The sequence below is a fragment of the Mustela nivalis genome (assembly GCF_964662115.1).
Source record: "Mustela nivalis genome assembly, chromosome: 9".
NCBI classification, from domain to species: domain Eukaryota; kingdom Metazoa; phylum Chordata; class Mammalia; order Carnivora; family Mustelidae; genus Mustela; species Mustela nivalis.
This window is the reverse complement of record NC_139028.1, coordinates 26,311,066-26,330,936: the sequence shown is the minus strand read 5'-3', so window position 1 is coordinate 26,330,936 and position 19,871 is coordinate 26,311,066. Positions and strand designations below refer to the sequence as shown.

Here is a 19,871-nt window from a genome sequence, read left to right as displayed (position 1 = left end):
CTATGGTCTCTGAGGCTCCCTATGGCCACATGTCGCCGGGACTGAGTGAAGACATGAGGTTGTGTGTGGCTGGATGCAAAGAGGGAAACATGTCAAAGCGGGGGGGGGGCGGTAGGGGGGCTGCCTCAGACTCCCTGACATCTGTGTCAGGAGGGCACCTCTGGCCTGAGCTGCGGCTTCTCCCCAGTACATTTGCCAAAAACCTGGAAGCTGCTCGTTTGAGTCCATCGAGGCGGACATGGGAGTTCAGGGAACTTCTGTTCAGCAGACCCCACGTGTGGGTTCAGCAGGGACCGAGGAACAGAAAGGGCGAAGGGAAACAGGTAGCGGATCCAGAGGCTGAATGATGAGTCAGGGGCAAATAACATACGATCTGTACCCACGGACGCAAAAGAAGCGCATGCGTATAGGTCCCGGCACTCAGCACAGGCAAGCTGCTCCGGGCCCCGAGCCCCGCCCCCACTGCCGGTGGGCGCACACCTGCCACGTGTTTGATCCTGTGGCCCACGTCTTCATCGGTGGGTGTGGTGACGGGGCTCATCACCTCTTCCAGGTGAGGCACCCGCAGGTGGGCATGGGGACGCTTCCTCCTCCGAACCGCCGGGGCCTTGCTGGTCTTCTCTTTGGGAGACTGTCTGTGCATCTCAGCCAGGTACGTGCTCTCCGTCTTGGTCAGCTCGCTCTCTGTCCGAGACAGAATGCCACCTGCCTCCACCTGCAGCTCGACCCGCTGGCCTCCAGAGACAACGCTGCCTCCGGCCAGCTGAGCCCTCTCTCCGAGAACCCGTTTCCCACGCTGCACTCGGGGACACTGAGTGGGAGGGCAGGGGTCCCTTGGGGGCAGCAACGAGCCTCAGAAGTTCTACTGGGACGTACCCCCAGCCAGACCCCCCACTCTGGGTTTTGCTCAACACTGTGCAGAAACATAGGTTCCCAACATCCGCGCCCCCACGCAGACAGCTGGGGGCACGTCTCAGGTCCTCCCGGATGCATTCCCAGGCTCACCCTTCCTCTCCATACCGAATTACCCCCCGTGTGATGAGATGTGGTGGTTACATGTGGTCCCCACCTCCGTGTTTCCCATGCCCAACAGCGGCAGCTGTGCGGCCGAGCCCATGTGAGCCCTGCTGCACCAGTGCCGACGGCTGCAGCCCTGCTCACCGAGGTGGCGGAAGTAGTCCTCCAGCCCACTCCAGAAGTTCTTCTCGATGAACGTCTTCACCAAGCCCCAGGGCTGTTTGCGGTAGCGCAGCTCTGTGGAGACCCTGAGGAACAAGCCAGGAGCGAGATCAGCCGTCTCCCGGGATCCCCGCTCTACCGGGACAGGCCCTTCGCACCACACCCACGGTGTCATCTCAGCTCCCTGAGCACTGCCGAAGGTCCGTGGAATGGGCAGATGGACCCTCCCTTTACAGGTGAGAAAATGGGACTTCCAGAACAGTCCGGCAGACCAAAGGCTAACATAGCAGGGCTCCGGACTGTGGGCCCACAGGTCTTTCATGAGGCCACACCGCCTCCTTCAGATGGGGCCAGGCCGCCGGCCGGCCGCGGGGGTCCTTGTCTTCTTCTGCAGACATCTGCTTGTCCAGATCAGGCTCTGGGGTTCCATCACTCTGACCATTAGGGGAGTCATCTGCCACCGGCCCTGGCTCCCGCCTCTCCACTTCCCAAGAGCACACCCGCTCTTGCATTTTTCCAAGTATTCTCTCTCCCAGTCACGGGTCTCTCTGCTGCCCATGCCGTCTGCACACCAGCCCCTTCTCCTCCTCTCCTCCATGGCCCCGTGTCACCACAGCTCCCAGTTAATGCTCCCGTTTTTTAAGGCTGCCTGGCCCCCTTCCCTGCTGTACTCGGGGACACCGCGGCCTAATGCGAGCAAACTGATGCTTGCGAGTCACCCCACCATCCCCTTCCGCCCTGCCACCAGGCAAATGTCACGGGTTACAGGGGAGGGGCGCCCTTCGGGGGGGGGGGTGCATCCGTAAGAAGCTGCCTCTGGGTGGCCTGGACAGAAAGGACGTGTCATCAAGAGACACTTCGAAAAAGCAGGAAGAGAGAAGCCTAGACATGGTGTGGGGCAGGAGGGAGGAGAGACATGGAGGTGCACAGGCACCCGACAGAAAAGTATTTTTAAAGAAGAGGATGAGAATGACACGGACCCTTTCTGAGACGTGGGGCTCGGAACGTCTCGACTCCTGAGAGGGCTCCCTGGGGCTCTTCACCAAAGCCCCATCTTAACGGCGACCACACAAGCGAGGACATGCGCACACGCAGGGCGCCTCCCGGAACCCACAGGGCGCTCCGGTCACCCACCTGAGCCGACTCTTGTTCCGAGCCACGCGGGTGAGTGTGTAGCGGTTGATGGTGTAGAAGTAGTCGTGGTAGGGCACGTCGTGCGTGAGGACCTCAGCGTCGATCACGTAGCATTCGCTCTCCTGGCTCGCCTTGTACATGGTCTGTGGGGACAGGGGACGAAACTGAGCAGACGTGCTGGGGAGAGTGCCACCCTCCCTTCTCTCCCCGCACCCACCCCCGGCTTCTGGGCGGAGACGGGGACCCCGAACCTGGGGAAACGGCAGCCCGGCAAGTGTCCCCGCCTCGGGGCGCAATGACACAGGCACCCAGATTCCTCTTCACACCGTCTACCCTCAATCCCTCAGACGGGGCAGAGGCTCTTCCCGCCGCTCCTCTGTGCCCCCGCCCGCAGCTCACCTGCGTCTCCCTGACGGTGGCAGTTTTCGGAGCCAGAGGGTTGGTGAGGGTGATGGTGTACAGGATCACTCGGCTCTGGTTTCCGTTCTCTTCCTTCTTCCACGGGTGGAAGATGATATCTGAGGGTGGAGAAGAGCCCCGGAATGAGGGTGGGAGGGAGGCAGGCCCGTGCCATCTCTGAATTTCCCCTTCGAGTGAACCCTTGACTGTACTGGCGGCCGGCTGGCCCCCAATGGGAAGCCAATGGGAGCCCAAGGGCCCCGGGAGGAGGGTAGGAGGAGGGGGGAGTCAAAACAGAAAGAGGCCCATTGTAGCGCTGCCGAAATTCTGCACAGGGCTCCAGAGTGCTGATTGTTCCTGGGGCCGGGACAGGCCGTCCGGGGGCCACCTGCGGGGGTGCTGGCAACACTGGAGTCACTGTGGCGAGGGCCTGGGATCTTTGGGAACAAGTCCTCTCCTCTAAGGCATGGCCTCTGGGTGCCCTCCGTCTGCTCTCCCCTCCTGGCAGAGGGCGACGCTGATGCCCGGATGTTCTTTCATGGCCAGAGCGGCAGCCCCTGTGGTGGGGCAGAACAGGGGCAGGGGGGCGAGATGGGAGCAAAGCAGGAAGGAGGTGCAACGTCCTGGATGTGAATCCTGGCTCACGCCCAACTGAGCAACATGGCCCCTAGGCAAAGTGAGGAGAGCTGGAAGCTGGAGCTCGGGGTCCCTCACCAGTAACCCCAGGGATCGCAATGCTCGCACACGCGGCAGGCCCAAGGGTTACACGAGATGGTGTCACGTGCTTGGCGCACTGGGGGGTGCCTGGCAGTAAGGGCTCGAGGCGCTTCTCTGCGAGACCATGAACCCTGGGCAGTCTTGCTCCCTGGTGGGGAGGAAACTTGGGAAGGAGAGGACGACGCGTGTCCCGAGAGGAACTGACCAGAGAAGCGCCGCTGCTCCATGAAGTCCCGCTGGAAGGGCGAGTCTGTGAACAGCAGGTCGTAGAGCTTGTCCACACTGAAGTTGAAGACCTCGTTCACGTACTGCCGGCCGCTCAGGTCCTCATAGAAGGCCTGGACCTCCCCTGCACAGCAGAGGATGAGAAGGAGGGAATGAGGGCTGAGGGCAGGCGGCCCCAGGGACAACCGCCAGGGGACTTCAGGGTCATGGGCCCCTGAGGGGCAAGAGCAGCCCTCGTGGGTAGCGGCTCATGACCTCACCATCTGTCCGTCTCCTCCTTTGCCAGCACACACACAGCTCACTCGAACCGGTACCCTTCCTTGACAAAGACTATGGGAATGTTCTGCTTGTTTTTCCATTGTTAAGCCTTGCTAAGGAAGCTGCTCTCAGATGAAGATTAAAATGAAGGAGGATTTCCTGAACCTAAAAGCTATCAGTTATCCAGAATCTGTAAGTTAAGCATGACGGAGGACACATAGTTGCCCCTGCAACTATGGCACAGGGGCATTAAAGGGACATGGGTTCATCTGGAATGTCCAGCTCGGCTGGACTGCAGGGCGACCCTCTCTAACTACACAGAGCTGGCTCCTCTTTCATTAGGCGGCCGGCCTCCCCCAGGATTTCAATGCCTGTCACTTTTCTCAGGTTTCTATCTGCTCCGGGAGAATGTGCCTGGGACTACTCCTAGGTGTATTGCTAAAGTCCCGACACCCCAAGCCCTCGGCACCCCAGAGTCCTTAATCACTGCACCTACAGAGGCTGCTGTGTGGTCTCAAGCAAGAAGCTGACATTCCTGGTGCCTCTGCGGCTCAGAATCATACAGAGCCAATGCCCATGACCGGACAGGATAAGCACCGTCGGAGGGGGAAATGGTCATGTCTGAGTTGATGTGCATGTTGTGCAGTACCCGACCTGTGCAATCACTGGCACTGGCCTTGCATCCTAGATGGGACTGGGGGAGCTGGCTGAAGGTGAGGACACGACTCCAGGGGACCATCGGAGAGACGGTCCACAGGTATTTAAGTGAGCACTGTCTACGTACACGTGCTAGTCCTAGCCTAACCCCCCAAGTCCGTGGATCAACCGTTTCATCAATACCGAAAATCAGGCCCCTCAGCCCCAGAATGCCAGAGGCAATGCACACCAGACCCTGGTCCTAGAACCTGACCCAAAAGAAGTACTACCTAGAAATACTAGAGAGCAGGGCAGGTTCCAGAGTCTGAGTGACCCGGCGACACCTTTTCTTGCAGCCTGGTCTAAAAAGCCAATGCTGGCGTCACTAGAGCAAGCTTCTAGTAGGATCGCATTGTTCCAGGAAGCGGCTGACTGGCACTTTCCCATGGCACGTAAACACCGCCTTGCCTTGCATCTCTATGAGAACAGAGGTGCCAGGCAAGTCTGGTCAACAGGAGGAACTTTAGTGGCAATACCGGACTGCAGGACAACACATGACCCATTCAGTACTGATAAACAAATACGGAATGAGAAGGATCCTGCAGTGGCTCTCCAGAAAATGCCCGTATGTTAATGACACACGAACCCACCCATCCACCAGAAACCCAGAGACCAACGGACTCCAGCCTCCACACAGGGACATCCTATTAGCCTTCAAACGGAGAGAGAAAGGGCGGCTCCGCACACCCACTTTCGAATGCCCACCTTCATCATGGGTGTCGGAAGAGTCACTGAGCTCAGTGGGGATGTCCTCGTTGTCATTGAAGTCCAGCGAAGGGGAGGTGACAGGCGCAATGATCTCAATCTTCTCGCCAATGATGTTGTCAATGGCAAGCTCCTTCTCCAGGGAGCCCTCGCCCTCCAGCACCTCCTCCTCCAGGGGCAGCCCATCGAACTGGGGTGGAGACAGAGGGGTCACCCAAACAGGGCAAACTGCTCTGGGTCTCCTCTCCAAAGGGAGACTAGGGACCTGGCCCAGGGAGCTCTCACGTTCACAACACAGCCCCTCAGGGGCTGGGCTGGAGTCCTGCTCTAGGGGTTTTCCCCAGCTCTTCCATGGAAGGCAGGAGAACCCAGTAGAAGGTTCTGACCTTGTACTACCATCACACAGTGCCCCAGCCCTAGCATCCAGCAGAGTCAGCTCCCGGAGCCACATGTCCCCCTGCTACAACAGGTCGGCCTGCCTCTCACGAGTGCTCATGTGCTAAGAGGCTTCAAATCTTCCTAAGTGCTTTTTAATTTATTCTCCCCTTAGCCCTAGAAGGGAACAGAGACAAACCTTTTTATTTTTAGGACAACCTTAGAGATGGAAAATGGAGATTAGGCACAGATGAATGACGTTTTCATTCTAAGGTCTGACCCCTGAGCCAATGGAGTATGTGTCTCCCCGATCTGGGAATCCTTTCCAAGAATCCCCGCCCATTCTTCAAGCCGCCAGTGCACACCCAACACTTCCTCTGTCAAGTTCCCATCCCTTCTGTAGCCAAGTCTCAGAGAACAAAGGCCTTTCTTAACATGTTTTTATCTCTTTCGCAAAGTCTAGCACAGTGGAAAAATAAACCAGGAGCGTATACACTAGGAACTCAAAAACTAATTGTCGAATGACTGAACAGATAACAGATTGCAGCCCTAGATTCACATGTAATTTTGACCTTGTATCAAGGCAGTTAAAAAAAAAAAAAAAAAAGACCTGGGATAGTTCTCCATAGAGGGGCTGACCTGACCTGGAGCAGTCACACCATGAACTTGGAATGGTTTTCGTATGCTCACTAGCCAAATAAAACCTTGTATCCAAGGCACAGGATTACAGCATCAGAACAAGAGAGCCCTTGGGGCGCCTGGGTGGCTCAGTGGGTTAAGCCTCTGCCTTCGGCTCAGGTCATGATCCCAGGGTCCTGGGATCGAGCCCCGCATCGGGCTCTCTGCTCAGCAGAGAACCAGTTTCCCTTCCTCTCTCTCTGCCTGCCTCTCTGCCTACTTGTGATCTCTCTCTGTCAAATAAATAAAATCTTTAAAAAAAAAAAAAAGAACAAGAGAGCCCGTAGGCTCCTGGAGGCCTCCCTGAATCACCTCGCCACAGGGTAAGCAACCTCCCTTCTCCCCGTGCCCCAGGCCGGGGTGCTGGGGAGAGTGCACTGGGCTGGGAAACACCGACTACAGGACAAGGGGCAGAAGAAAGGTCCCATTGCCCATACCGAGACAGGGGCCTCGCTGCTCCCTGTGGACGTCAGCGTGCTGTTGGTGATGGACTTCTTGGGGAGCTGCGGACTGGCATCCGGCTTGGTCTCGATGCTGCTTTTGGATGAGCTGTCGTTCACTTCGTTCTCTTCCACGGGGATCTCCTCACAGTAGCTGAGAGACGACAGCACGAATCCCTGTCCCCTCGGCAGTCAAGACCGCTGACTATTCTAAGAACCTCACATCTGTCTACCTGTCCCCAACTATGGGCTTTCTTGCTTCTTCACTGTAGCCAGGATCTTCCTCTAAACACCACCTCCCTGCTACACAACATTCCCGAAACCTCCTCCCCACCTCGCACTCCCCTCCCCAGGTATGATTTCTGGCTCCAAAGTCACCTATTTTCTGCATACTCTCCTTAGATTTAACCCTACCCTATAACCCCAACCTATGACTGTTCCATGTCATAAACGATCTTTCTTCCATGGCACCCCACCCCATCCCAACCTCACCACTGACAGAAACACCTGGGACATTCTGAGAATACATTTTATTTCCCACAGAGTGATGAGGATGGGACCCTCCACAAGTGTCCTTTGGTGATAACACCCAGATTCAGGATCCTAACTAGTGAGCTTCTTTGCCCTGGACACCGGAAGGGGAACCCTTCTTGAGAGAAGGGTGGGTGCCTGTCTAGGGACACTTCAGCCTCTCCCAAGGGAGAAATCAACCCTGTGATCAACATCTGACTCACACTTTGCCTATCACCCCACCTGGACACAAGACAACTCTGAGTATCCCATGACACGTCTGCTCAAGACAGGCAGATGTTCACCGAGATTAAGGGGTATCATCACTACTGAGGGTCACTACTCCACGCGCTTTCCCTGCTTTCCACGGCTCTGTGCCTCGCATGCCACCACCAGGCCTCTATCTACCTGCCCACCTCGAGCAAGGCTAGTACGGCTTCGAGGCCCCATCCTTCCTTCTCAACACATCAACAACACGGGATACAGCGACGCTCCCTTCTCTCAAAGCTTCCTTCCCTTGGCTCCGAGCATGTGAGCTCTCCTAGCATTCCTCCTACCTGGCTAGATGTTCCTTCAGGATTTCTTTTGCTGCTGCTTCCTCCTGCTGAGTGCTCCCAGGCCCAGTCCTCGAACTTCCTATGTTCATCCAACCATTTGTGGTTGTGGCTAATCTCCTAGCTAGCCACTCCTAATTCCCAGGTTTAGGCACCTCGCCCACACTTCCCCGGTAAACTCCACACTCACATCCACAAATGTCTATGTGACATCTCCATTTGGCCGGCTGTCATCTCAAACCCAACTTGCCTGATCTTCCCCCAAAGTCTGTTCTGTAGCGCTGTCCATCTCGGTTTGAAACAGCCCTAGGCTTCCGGCTGATAAATCCAAGGAAACCTTAAAGCTATCTTTGGTTCCTTTCCAATCTGTCAGCAAATCCTTCAAAATAGACCTGATTCCACTTTCAAAATATATTCAGCAACGAACCACTGCCTGCCACTTCTATTGCTGTCCTCCCCGCCCGAACCCCTTCACCTCTCCTCTATCGGATCTCAATTACTCAACAGCCTCTCAGCCTCTCAGCCCACCGCCCTTGTTCCTCCCTGGTCTATTTCCAATGCAGGAGCCAGAGCGATCCTGTTAAAAACGTTAACTCAGATCTTATCCATTACCAACTCAAAGCCTTCCCACGGCTTCCCAGCCCATTTGCGGAATAAAATCCAATCGTTGCACTGGCCAAAAGGCCTTCAGGATCCGGCCCCGGCCTCTCTCCTCCTCCTGCTGGCCCTTTGTTCATTCTGTCCAGCCACCCACTGGCTCTTCCCTCTGCCTGCGAGGGTCTTCCCACTCTTCCCCCTCACTCAGGCAACGCTCCCTAGGGAGGCTGCCACCAGCATCCCAGCCCCTCTTGGAGGAGCTCCCTGGGCAGCTGCCCCTCTGCCTTGCTCACCCCATCGTGTTGAAGTCGTCATCAGGGGGCACGTAGTCCTCGTCGTCACTGGTAAGGCCCAGTTCATTCCCGTAGCACTGGTGAACGAAGTGCCAGAGCTCCTTGGGGCAGAGGGGCTGCGGGGACAACAGAGGGACTCTGACCTTTCCTTCCTTGGGACCCCCATGCTACACAGAGGCACTGAGCTGGACTCCCTTGGGGGTAGGAGAAGCGGACCTCCATTCTCCCTTGCCGGACTAAGTGGAGAGCAATGCTGCTTTCACTTCCTTGTACCTCCTCCCAGGATCGCATCAAGACACCAATCTTCTGCCTAAAGATACAGCCTCCAGCCAAGCCAGGAACCTGGGCCTGTTCCCACAACTCAGGTCTGCGTAATGGGATCCACTGCCCGCTTCAGGATGGTAACTACCCATGTTCTGCTTCCATGGAAGAGGTCGAGCATTAAGCATGATCAATCAATGTGAATCTTAGAGCCAAAGCGATCACAGAGCTTCTGATGAGGACCTGGTTCCTGGAGGCAGTCTCCCCAATACACAGAAACCTCCTCATACTAACGGTGACCACGCAAACAGGCCCCACTGCTTCACAGAACGAGGTGTGACCTCGAAGGTGGCCATTCCGTCGTCGGACATTTCCTGTGGCTAGAAAGAAGCCTATGTGCTCATCATTGAAGGGGCCTCAAAGGGGAGCACATCCAACCCTCTCCTGGCTACCTCCACACCTCCTTCTTTCTTCTCCGCCAGAATGAGTCTGCCTACAGTTCTGGGTGCTGCTAGCCCCACGTCCTTATTTCACCACGGGCCTACGTGCCCTCCTCAAAAGCTCTGTCCTGAGAAAAGTGAGCTCCCGTGGGGTTCAGATTTGTGGGAAAAGAGGCAACAGAATGTGGAAAAAACAACGACAGGAGGGACATGGAGGAGTCCTCATGTGGGAGCGGGGCAGAAGGTGGCAGGGTCAGGATGTGAGAAAGAGGGCCAGGGCCTTAAGGAAAAACAGAAGGAGTCAAAACACAAAGAAATATTTTACATCGAACTTAAAGAGCGGTTCCCATCAACAGATCATAAAGAAACTGAGAATTCTCCGAGATCAGCCTTTCCTCGTGTGGTTTAGGAAGCAGGCAGTGCTTCTGGCCTGCCAGCTGAGGAGAACTGTCCAGAATGGCACAGCCCAGGGCTCCCTCTGAGCCGGCCGGTGCTGGCCCTCACCAAGTCAGAGGGAGGCATCTCCTCCTCCTTTCTCCGGGCCCCCTGCCTCCCATCTCCGGGCCTGACGTAGATCATTCACCCCGCCTGAGACACGTTTGCCTCGCTGCCTCACCACGTCCTCCCCTTTGTCTCCACCCCCCTTCTCCACGCACCCCTCTCTGATCCGTCCGCCAGGCTCGGCCTGCCGGACCGCAAGCAGGACCAGGACAGTCGGCAGACCTCTGCTGTGTCAGAGCTTCTGTCTTATTCAGAAAGGACAGTGTCCGTGAACTGAATGAAAAATGCCAACCTGCCAGTGGAGGTTCAAATACACAATCATTTTACTATTACTGATGGCTACTAAAGGCAGAAGATCGCAGCGCAGATAAGTCAACCTGGATTCGGGCCAGGGCTATAGGCCTTCAGGTCAAAAGAAATTCTAAATAATAAAGTCTGCCCAGTTTACTTTAGATTGCTTAAGAGTCAAGGTGGATAAATATGTGTCATGTATATAATTATAACCATGTAACTTTTCTACCGTGTCTCTTGCCCTGGCTTGGGGCTGATTTCCCAACACTCTCCCCCGCACTGGCCCGGGCATCTGAGTGGGAGTTCTCGAAGGAATGTGGCCATATCATCACCAATATCCGTGTCCCCTCAGAGTCCCTCATACACTCGAATCGTCAGATTAGGGGGATATATTAACTCTATTTTCCCGTTTTCTGAATTTTTGATGCTCTGGCATCCGAGTCTTTGCCGACCGGTGAGGGAATGTCCGCCCCAGGGTTAGCTAATTCCTGGAGACAGAAAACAACTCTCCGAGAAGGGCACGTTTTATATGTCACTGGCCAATCCAAAGCCTGGACCCTCAAGCCCCTTCTCTCCTAGCTCCTTACAGTCGGGGCCCATGTTACCTGGCCTTAGGTATCCCAGCGACAGGATTCCAGAGACAGTCTCCATGTCCCAAGGCCTGATTATTCAAACAAGCCAATCCTAAACCTGGTTGGCCCTTACCCGGCCTCACCATTCCTTCCTGCAAAAGCCACAAGGAAAGCTCTTGCCCATGCTTTCCCCGTATGCTCTCTACCTCCTAACGGACAGTGGTCTCCTTCCCTTCCCCATGTGATCTGCGAGGTGTGACAGGCCTCTGCCTCTAGGAACCTGTGAGTATAGAAACGGATTCCTCCCTGACAGTCCTTTCCACCTCTGCAGGTCTCACAAACCCTGGCATGTTTCAGACGGTGGAATGGAAGTGCCTGAAGTCAGCGAGGGCCTTGCTCCAGGCAACGACTGGGCAGCTCAAAGAACACCACCAGGAGGAGAACAGAGAACTCACCCAAGTCTGGGGGACTTCCAGAACCTTGATGACACACGGGCTGCTCTGGAACCAGCCCATGTCACGGAAGCCCACTCTCGCCAAGGAGCCCTCACCCCAGGGGAAAGAACAGTCCAGGTGGATGTGCGTCCTAGGCTGAAGGACGGAAGCAGCCGGGCAGTACTCACCTTTTCCAGGAGAGCATTCTGCCAGAGCCGGAACATCATCATGTATGTCCTGTCCCGGGCCCCAAACGATGTGAAAAAGTGCTAGGTGGGAACAGAAGACAGCAAGAAGAATCCTTTAAGACTCACAATATAATGGAGGGAGATGAGATAGTGTGCTTCATCCTTTTAAGGAAAGCTGCTGACTTCCTCCCCAAATACTACGGACTCAGTTATCCACGACCATGACACCCACGTACTCTAGTGAGAGGGACCAGCCCATGGGGCCCAGGCACTTGGGACCTCCAAGTCCACAGTGGCCCTAAGTCCTTCGGTATTCACCCCTGCTTTCCAAGGCGCATGTCCCTCTGCTTGGGAGGTTTTCATCTCCATAAAACAACTTTCCTCACCCACTGACTGGACCCGGGTTAAGTGGTGAGCCGTGAGCCAGACTTTGGGTAAGAGAAGACAAACCTTCTCACCCTCTCATTCGCTAATTCAACAAATATTTGAATACAGTACGTGCTGGGTATGATTTTGCATATTTGGGGTACAATGACAATCAAAACAGAAAGGCTGGCTCTTACTGTGCTTACATGTTAGGGGGGACCCATAGAACACGTGGGAAGGAAATGATCGGGATCCAGATGTCGTGAGCATGATCTAAACGCTGCTTCACCTAACAACCACACAAAAGCTTGGAAGAGAAACTAATGGCCAATGCCTAATCAAGAGAAACAAGCTGGTGGGATTAGGGGTCTTATGTCATCCCAAGGCTGACTGATGTCAGAAACAGAACTCAAACCAAAGACTACCTGACCCAAAATCTCATGGCTGTTGCCACTGAACTCCCCAAGTCCAAGGGCTCTGCAGTCCTGTGTTCGGCTCAGGCCTCGTCCACCCCCAGCCCTGAATCTCTCAGTCTCCAGGCGCTGGTTAAAGGTCAAAGATCCCAGTATTTCCTCGGCCGTATAGGTTACCTTCCACATTTCCCCCAGGCTGACAATCTACTTCCTACCGGACTCTGCCGATAGGTAGTAACAACTCATATTTGCAAAGCGCTGTACAATTCAGTGTTTTCGAATCCGTGACGTCATTTCAAGCCTTTGTCATAGGAATGACTGATTGTCATTGTACCCCAAATATGCAAAATCATACCCAGCACATACTGTATTCAAATATTTGTTGAATTAGCGAATGAGAGGGTGAGAAGGTTTGTCTTCTCCTACCCAAAGTCTGGCTCACGGCTCACCACTTAACCCGGGTCCAGTCAGTGGGTGAGGAAAGTTGTTTTATGGAGATGAAAACCTCCCAAGCAGAGGGACATGCGCCTTGGAAAGCAGGGGTGAATACCGAAGGACTCAGGGCCACTGTGGACTTGGAGGTCCCAAGTGCCTGGGCCCCATGGGCTGGTCTCTCTCACTAGAGTACATGGGTGTCATGGTCGTGGATAACTGAGTCCGTAGTATTTGGGGAGGAAGTCAGAAAACGTAAGTGAAGAGACGTTACATGCCACACCCATGGTGACGGGACTCAAATTCAAGTGCTCTGGCTCCAAGTCCAATGGACTGACCTTCCGTCCTCACCCCTGCTCAGACTCCAAACACTCCAATCCAATGGAGGTGGTCCCCACCATCTCCATCACCTTCCCATCCCCCTCCCCCATCCTCCTGGCCTCCATATTCATGCAGTTGAAGGACAGAAATACAGAAATGGGGTGGGGGGTGCTGGGGACTGGGGTGCCAGGGAGTAGAAGGTCCAAGATTAGCCTCACTTACCTTTTCAGAGTCAGTGCAAACTTGAATGGCATTGGGAATGAGGCGAGCTGTTTTCTCTTTAGTCATGGAGCAGATGTCTTTCAAACGGACCGTCAGCTGGCACCCCACAGGGACGGAGAACAGATAACAAGCAAGAAGAGACATTCACTGAGTCAGCCACGAGTGTTTTAAGTGGCGCCCATTCAGAGGGAGGAAATCACATCTCAGTTTACTTATTTCTAAACCTGGAAGGAACCCCGTTAGACATCACCTGGTTTAGCTCCCTATTTCCCAGAGGCCACGCAGCAAGGTGGTGGCTGAGCCCCGCCTCCAGCCCAGCGGTGTCTCAGCTGCAGGTCCAGGCAGCCTGCCTTCTCCTGTCTACACAGTCTGATCAATGTGCACAGACCCCATCGCTGCTTGGCACTTACACAGACACAGGACAATGACGCTGGATGGAACCATAAAAGTCACCAGCTTATCTCTTTCTGCTTTATTTTATAAGATGCGGAGGCAGAGAAAGAATAAAGGACTAGCCTCCCTAGACACAGCTCACTAGGTGGAAAACCCAGGTAACGTTCAACCCGGCCCTGAGTGCCAAGGCCAACGCCCCTTGGACTCAGCTACTCCACCTCCTGCGATGACCCTTGCCGAATGCTTACCCCCACTAGCCAAAAGCAAATCCTTTCATGCTCTCTTCCGCACCCAAGACGGAGGGAGGGGAAGACAGGGCAGAGGAGATCTCGCCCTGAAGACTCAGGCATGTCCTTTTATGCAAAGGTGTGGGTAAAGCAGGAAGTCAACCAAAGGGGGAGAGTAGGGGACTTGCTCAGTGTTAGCCAAGGGGACAGCCCAGGGAGAAAGCCCCAGGTCTTTACCAGAGTTTCCCAGCGGAAGATGTTGCTGTAGAAGCAGATCCAATTTTCAGAGAGGTAGAGTCGGCCTTGAAGAAGAATGTCTCTTTGGAGTGCACATGAGTAATCTGCGGTAGGATGGGGGACAGAGGAAGCATCTTCAGCGAACCACTACCAACGAGGCCCGCCCTCCCTCCCACCAGCACTGCGGGAGCTCTGCTGCCTGCCACTCACGAGGTGGGTGAGACCCTTGAACTAGTGGCCAAGGGGGTCCCCAGCAGCTGATGTGACGTGAAACTCACACCTCGGGGGAGGTGGCAGAGAGGAAGAGAAAATCAGAGGGAGTAGAGGCTGATAAAAGTCAACGGACACCCCTCCCCCATCCAGGTTACCCCAACCCTTCACTGCTGGGCCACCTGCAGAGGGAAGAGTGGCAGTGACTCATCCTGGGCGGGGCTCTCTGCCGGGGGCCATCCCACACACGGTGCCCAGCCCAGACTTCCTTCCCGCTCTCACCCCCTGCTCTCGGGGTCCCCGGCTCACCAACAATGAGACGCTCCGTGTCTGGAAGTTGCTTAAAGAGCTTTCGGAAGTCTTCATTTCTCTGCTTGTAAGTTGGGCTTAATACCTGCGCGACAATGACTGAGGTTAGCAGGACGTCCCCAGGTTCTGTGCGGATGGGGAGGAAGACACAGCAAGAGCACCTGCTGGCAGGTTTAAAGGGCGAAGATGAGGCTCTGTTATTCCACAGACCCTACGCAGCCCGGTGAGGCCTGGGGGCTTCAGCATGTATGGATAAGCACCCCAGGGAGAATCAGACACTCGAAAGGGTTTGTATCCAGTGTCCATCAATGAGAAAATGTCAAACATGCTAAGCAGGGCCCTACTGGATACCAAGAAGAGAAAGGAAGGAGGGACCGCTCCAGGGAGCTTCCCAGGACCCACCACGAGAGCTACTGCTGTCCTGCCTTCTGCCAGCCGGAAGTCCCACCTTGACAGCAAAACGGGGGCCTGAAAGGTACTCCCCCTGAGTACCCAAAATACGACGGTACTCAGTGCATCTCTTAGAAGCAGTGGTTATCGTCACTGACCTAGTAAGTACCTGGCTGGGTACGACATTCACAACTGGAAAAGAAAAATCCTACAATGGAAGACTATTACGATGGGACTTGTCGACTGTATCTCAGTGAAACGGGGTGGGGGAGAACTGTACTTTACCAAGACTAGATTAAACAGCAACAACAACAACACAAAACCAGTACTAGAAAAAGCACAGAAGCAGAGAATTTAAAAGTGTGTCTGGCAACTTGGAGGCACAACACCTTGAGGCCCTCCCCACCTTTTACAAGCCCATCTAACCCAACCCTTCCATTAGCGATGGGAAAAATGAAGGCCCGAGAGGAGACCCCTGCCCAGGAGGCCCCAGGCTGGTCAGTGACAGATTTCTGCATCCCAGGTCCTCTGCTCCCCCTGAGCCACCCCCCGAGCCTGTGCCCACTCAGCTTTTTGGGTGCAGACCTATCCCCATAAACTGCCTTAGCAAATCCTCCTTGGAAATTCCTTCAGTCAGCTGAACAGACAGGAAACCTGATCTAAGATTACAATCTTAAAAAAAAAAATAAAGGCAGCATATCCTATGGCTGAAAGGAACCCAAGGATGACACATGAAGACGAGAACACGACCCAGGAAGAGCCACGCATCACGACAGAGAGACACCTGCCCCCCAGCCACTGACTGGCCTACTCATGCCGGGAGTGCCCCCAGATTGTCCTGATGGTGGTGACAGGTAGGTCTTGGCCATTTACACTTTCCATCCACGTCCTTGGCAATGCACCGATATACAGCTGTGGCAGCAACACGACGTGCTTTAGTCGGTGACTTCTGGCTTTCTAACAAAGCTTGAGTGGCCCGTGAGCAAGCCACGTTCAGGGCACCTGCTTGGCGAGCTGAGCTAAGTGGCCTGTTGGCTTTTGTGCTAGAGGCAAGGGGAATATTTCAGGAAGCTGGAGGACAGAGGAATGGCAGGATTTCAGTTTGGGGGAGGATTTCCAGGACAGAGAGAGAAGACAGTGCTTTCAGCTCTGCTGTCTACAGTTAATTTGGCTTTGAAACTTCTGTCTTGGCTGGTTTATAAAATGAGCCATCCTGGTAGTAGTCAGTGCCCAGCTACCTTCCCCAAAGGCACGCTATGCTGTAGAAGCCCAAAGTCACCTCCTGTATGTCTGAGCCAAGCATCAGGGCCACTGGGAGTGAATATCTAGAAACCAACCTATCCTCTGACTTTTAAAGAAACCTCCAAATACCACACTCCTCTTGCCCATAGGTTGATTCCAGACTGATACTGAGAAAGCCCATCCAGCCGGCGCCCTGGCCTTGCAGAGCACAGCCCACACAATGAAAACCCCTGCTCGCCCACCTGATCGTCGCTAAGTTCCTAATTATGCCTAAGCGACCCTGTACAGCTGCAGCTGAGCGAACGTGAAATGAGTCATGACCACGCACCCCGCGTTGCCTTTAGCCGTTCCCATGCATCATTTCACCGGACCACAGGCTGTTTCCCTTATTCCATTTTATATACTAGGAAGCTGAGGCACAGAGAGGTTAAGCAACTTGTCTGAGGTATGGGATTCTGAAGTGGGAGAGGAGAGCACAAAGCGAAGCAGCCTGCCCCAGGGTCCCTGGTCTGAGCCACTGTTCTGTGATGGTGCCTCACGGTGTTGGTCCCAACAGGGCAACATGGGTGCCCTAGCAGAGCACACCCTCTCAGACGATGAGGGGTTCCTTGGGGGCACCCACTTGTCTCTCATGCCCAGGCGTGGTCTCCTCCCCGCCCCGGGGGGTGGTAATAGAGCTTCAGTGTTTCAAGATGAAAAAATTCTGGAAACTGGGTGCAGAACGGTGTGAATGCATTTAGCGCTACAGAACTGAGAAATCCTTACAAATACTTCAGATGGTTAAGTTTTAGGTTCTTCTTTTTTTTTTTGAAGATTTTATTTATTTATTTGTCAGAGAGAGCGAGCAAGAGTGAGCACAGGCAGACAGAGTCGCAGGCAGAGTCAGAGGGAGAAGCAGGCTCCCTGCGGAGCAAGGAGCCCGATATGGGACTCGATCCCAGGATGCTGGGGTCATGACCTGAGCCGGAGGCAGCTGCTTAACCAACTGAGCCACCCAGGCGTCCCAAGTTTTAGGTTCTTTACAATTAAATTTCTTTAAAAAATTTTTAAAAAAAGTCTCCAGCAAGGGAGTCTTCCTATTTTTACCACATTCCGCCATCAGCCCGAGGAGCAGCCTAGCAGATGGCCCCAGGCCCCCTCAGGTGTTAAGTAGGCATCAGGCAACCAATTATCCAAGCCTGGAAGTCCTCCTGTTCTCCCGTGCTCTCCACACAGCTGCCTCGCCCCTGCCTCTCTCTCGCCTCCGCAGAGAACTCAGGCATTGACAGAGGTGGACGTAGGTACCTGGCGTCTGGCCATCATCTCCCAACCAGACTGGTGGCAAACGGAGGGAGCCGCTCCGCTCCTCTCCTCCCCTCCGAACAAAGCTGTGGCCGAGGGGAGAGGGAGGGCAATGCCAGCTAACCTCTCAACTCTGCCGGTGCCATCAACACTGGCTTGGGTGCAGGGACTCCTTAACGCAGCCTTGGAGGTCAGTGCCCTGATGCTCCCAGGCTGCCAGTATGGATGGCAGGCGGGCCTCTGCCTCCCAGACTCTAGAGACACGCCAGGTCGACCCCCCGCCCACCCATATATCCTTTTGACGCAAAAGACCTCGACCCTCTGTCTCACCCCTGTGCTCTTAGAGCAATTTCCTCGGAAAGTGAGGCGTGGCTCACCCACTTTAATTTAAAACGGTCAGAGGATTTTGGTTCAAGGAAGGTCAGGTCTGGGGGGAGCCCTCAGGCAGCAGGAGTGAGTAGGGAATTACAGGGGTGCAGCAGAACGGTCACAAGGGCCCAGAGAAGTTGGGCTGCACACTCACGGCTGGGATCTCCTCAGATTCATGCCAGCAGCAGAGTTCTGCACCAACAGGTGGATCCGGAAACTTCTTCAGGTACCATTGCAACGGCTGGTTGTCCTGCTCCAGCAGGAGGCTCAAGAGGACCCCAGACTCAGTCAAAGATTCCATCGCTCCCCACGGCTCCTCCTCCCCAGGGAGCCCAGGTCCTGGAGCTCTGGTTCCCGACTGTGCCCTCAGGATGAAAATAATCAGCCCGGTAACGCAGAGAGGCAAACTGCTGGCTTCTCGGCAGAGGGTCTGTGTGACCCTTACTGGCCTCCTTCTGTCTCCCAGAGCTCCGTTTCCAGCACGAAACCTCCCAAGTGGGAGGGTGTGGTCAGCACGGCTCTCGGGACACGCTGGCCGGCCAGTGTCCCATGGCCAGGCTCTGCTTCACCCCACTTTGGCTCCAACAAGGTGGCTGGTCTATGGGCTGAGGGTGACCCAGAGGGGATGCGGTGGGACCCCTCCTCCTGGTCAGTGTGGACAACCACTCCAAGAGGCCAGCTGAGGCCAGAAGACGCAGACGACACGGCAGGTGCACGGGGCCAGCTGGAGGGCTCCGGACAGCAGCCCCTGATGGACACGCCGCGCAAGAAGAGGATGACCCCACAGCCAGGTCCAGGGGTGCACCCCACTAGTTCCTCACACCCCGCTCACAGTTGGTCAGAAACTCCGGGGAGAGAATGAACTCCCGGCTTCCCAGCGCCGTCTGGCCCGTCCCAGAAGACAGCCCGTTCACTGTGCAATCTCTCCGCTGGGCGGGCACTGGTCCCTATGACTCACAGCCCTCTCCCAGGCAGAGCGGCCACCAGGGGCTGTGGCGACAAGGCCTGTTCTCACCCCCACCCCTACACACACACTCCTTTCCTTCCCCAGAATGTGCTCTCCTGAGCTGACCAGCAAACAACTTCTTTGTTAGAGCCGCCTGTGGCAGGGGGGAGGCAGGGTGGGTGGGTGGGCAGGGCCGGAGTCCTACACATGCCTCAAGTTACAGGATCTGGGTGATGGTACTGGCCAACGTCCTCCAGTAACCCCTTGGCCTAGTCTGGCCTCCCCAGCAGATGTTTCCTGCAATGGAAAGTAGCTGGCCAGGGCTCTGGGGGGAGGGGAGGAGGGGAAGGGAGGGGGAGGTGCCAGGGGCACGGCTGCTATGATGAAATCTGAAATTGGAGACGCTAATAGCCAGGGACTTCTGGAGCACACTCCTGTCACTGCCCCACCGGTCCACGGACCTCCCTGTGCATCGCACCAGCAAGGGGACCGGAGTTGGGCTCCTCTCTCCCCGGATGTACTGGTGGGGAGAAGTTGGGCAGATTGCCTGGAGAAGTTGAGGTCACCAGTTCCGGGGACCCTCCCCTGCCTCCAGCACTAGCAGGAGGGGGAATCCAGGCCAAGGCTGCTCCTCAGACCCTGAGGGCCAACTAGCAATGCTAAGACCAGAGACTCTGGCCCCAGCAGGGTTTAAAAGGAAACAGCGCGAACTTAGGGAAGCAGAGGAAGGAGAGTCAGGCCAGTGGGGCCAGAAAGGGATCTAGACAGAGAAGCCAGGGCAGCAAATGCATAGCACTGGGACTGGGAAGACATGGGTCCCCAGGAAAAGTTAGACCTTTGAAACAAATGGGGCACCTGCCTCACCCTCCACAGCAATGCCCTCCGTGTAGCGAGGGTCCCAAGCCCGCATGTGATGAGGACTGGTGCCTCTTAGGAGATTCTGAGGTCTGAACCAGCAGGACTCCAACACGAGCGGACTCTAAACAGAGCTAACGAATGCACTGAAAATGGAAATCCTGGGGGCGCCTGGGTGGCTCAGGGGGCAAAGCATCCGACTCTAGTTTTC

At 55.3% G+C, this 19,871-nt stretch overlaps 1 protein-coding gene across 25 annotated transcripts in view; it reads right to left on the bottom strand.

Annotated features, from left to right (window-relative positions):
• Nucleotides 1-19,871, bottom strand: part of GRAMD1B (GRAM domain containing 1B) — a 242,487-nt gene that overhangs the window by 13,093 nt on the left and 209,523 nt on the right. For 23 of the 25 annotated variants that reach the window (XM_082683735.1, XM_082683746.1, XM_082683755.1 and 20 more), the window contains 12 exons: nucleotides 14,578-14,662; nucleotides 14,059-14,162; nucleotides 13,202-13,297; nucleotides 11,448-11,528; nucleotides 8,761-8,876; nucleotides 6,804-6,960; nucleotides 5,314-5,503; nucleotides 3,635-3,778; nucleotides 2,713-2,831; nucleotides 2,314-2,456; nucleotides 1,162-1,265; nucleotides 481-684 (listed from right to left, as the gene is read on the bottom strand). In XM_082683735.1, the coding sequence (XP_082539861.1) occupies nucleotides 481-684; nucleotides 1,162-1,265; nucleotides 2,314-2,456; nucleotides 2,713-2,831; nucleotides 3,635-3,778; nucleotides 5,314-5,503; nucleotides 6,804-6,960; nucleotides 8,761-8,876; nucleotides 11,448-11,528; nucleotides 13,202-13,297; nucleotides 14,059-14,162; nucleotides 14,578-14,662 (1,543 nt within the window). Of the gene's footprint in view, nucleotides 1-480; nucleotides 685-1,161; nucleotides 1,266-2,313; nucleotides 2,457-2,712; nucleotides 2,832-3,634; nucleotides 3,779-5,313; nucleotides 5,504-6,803; nucleotides 6,961-8,760; nucleotides 8,877-11,447; nucleotides 11,529-13,201; nucleotides 13,298-14,058; nucleotides 14,163-14,577; nucleotides 14,663-18,013; nucleotides 18,847-19,871 lie in introns of those variants that run through there. The other 2 variants (XM_082683750.1, XM_082683751.1) reach the window with 2 other exon arrangements.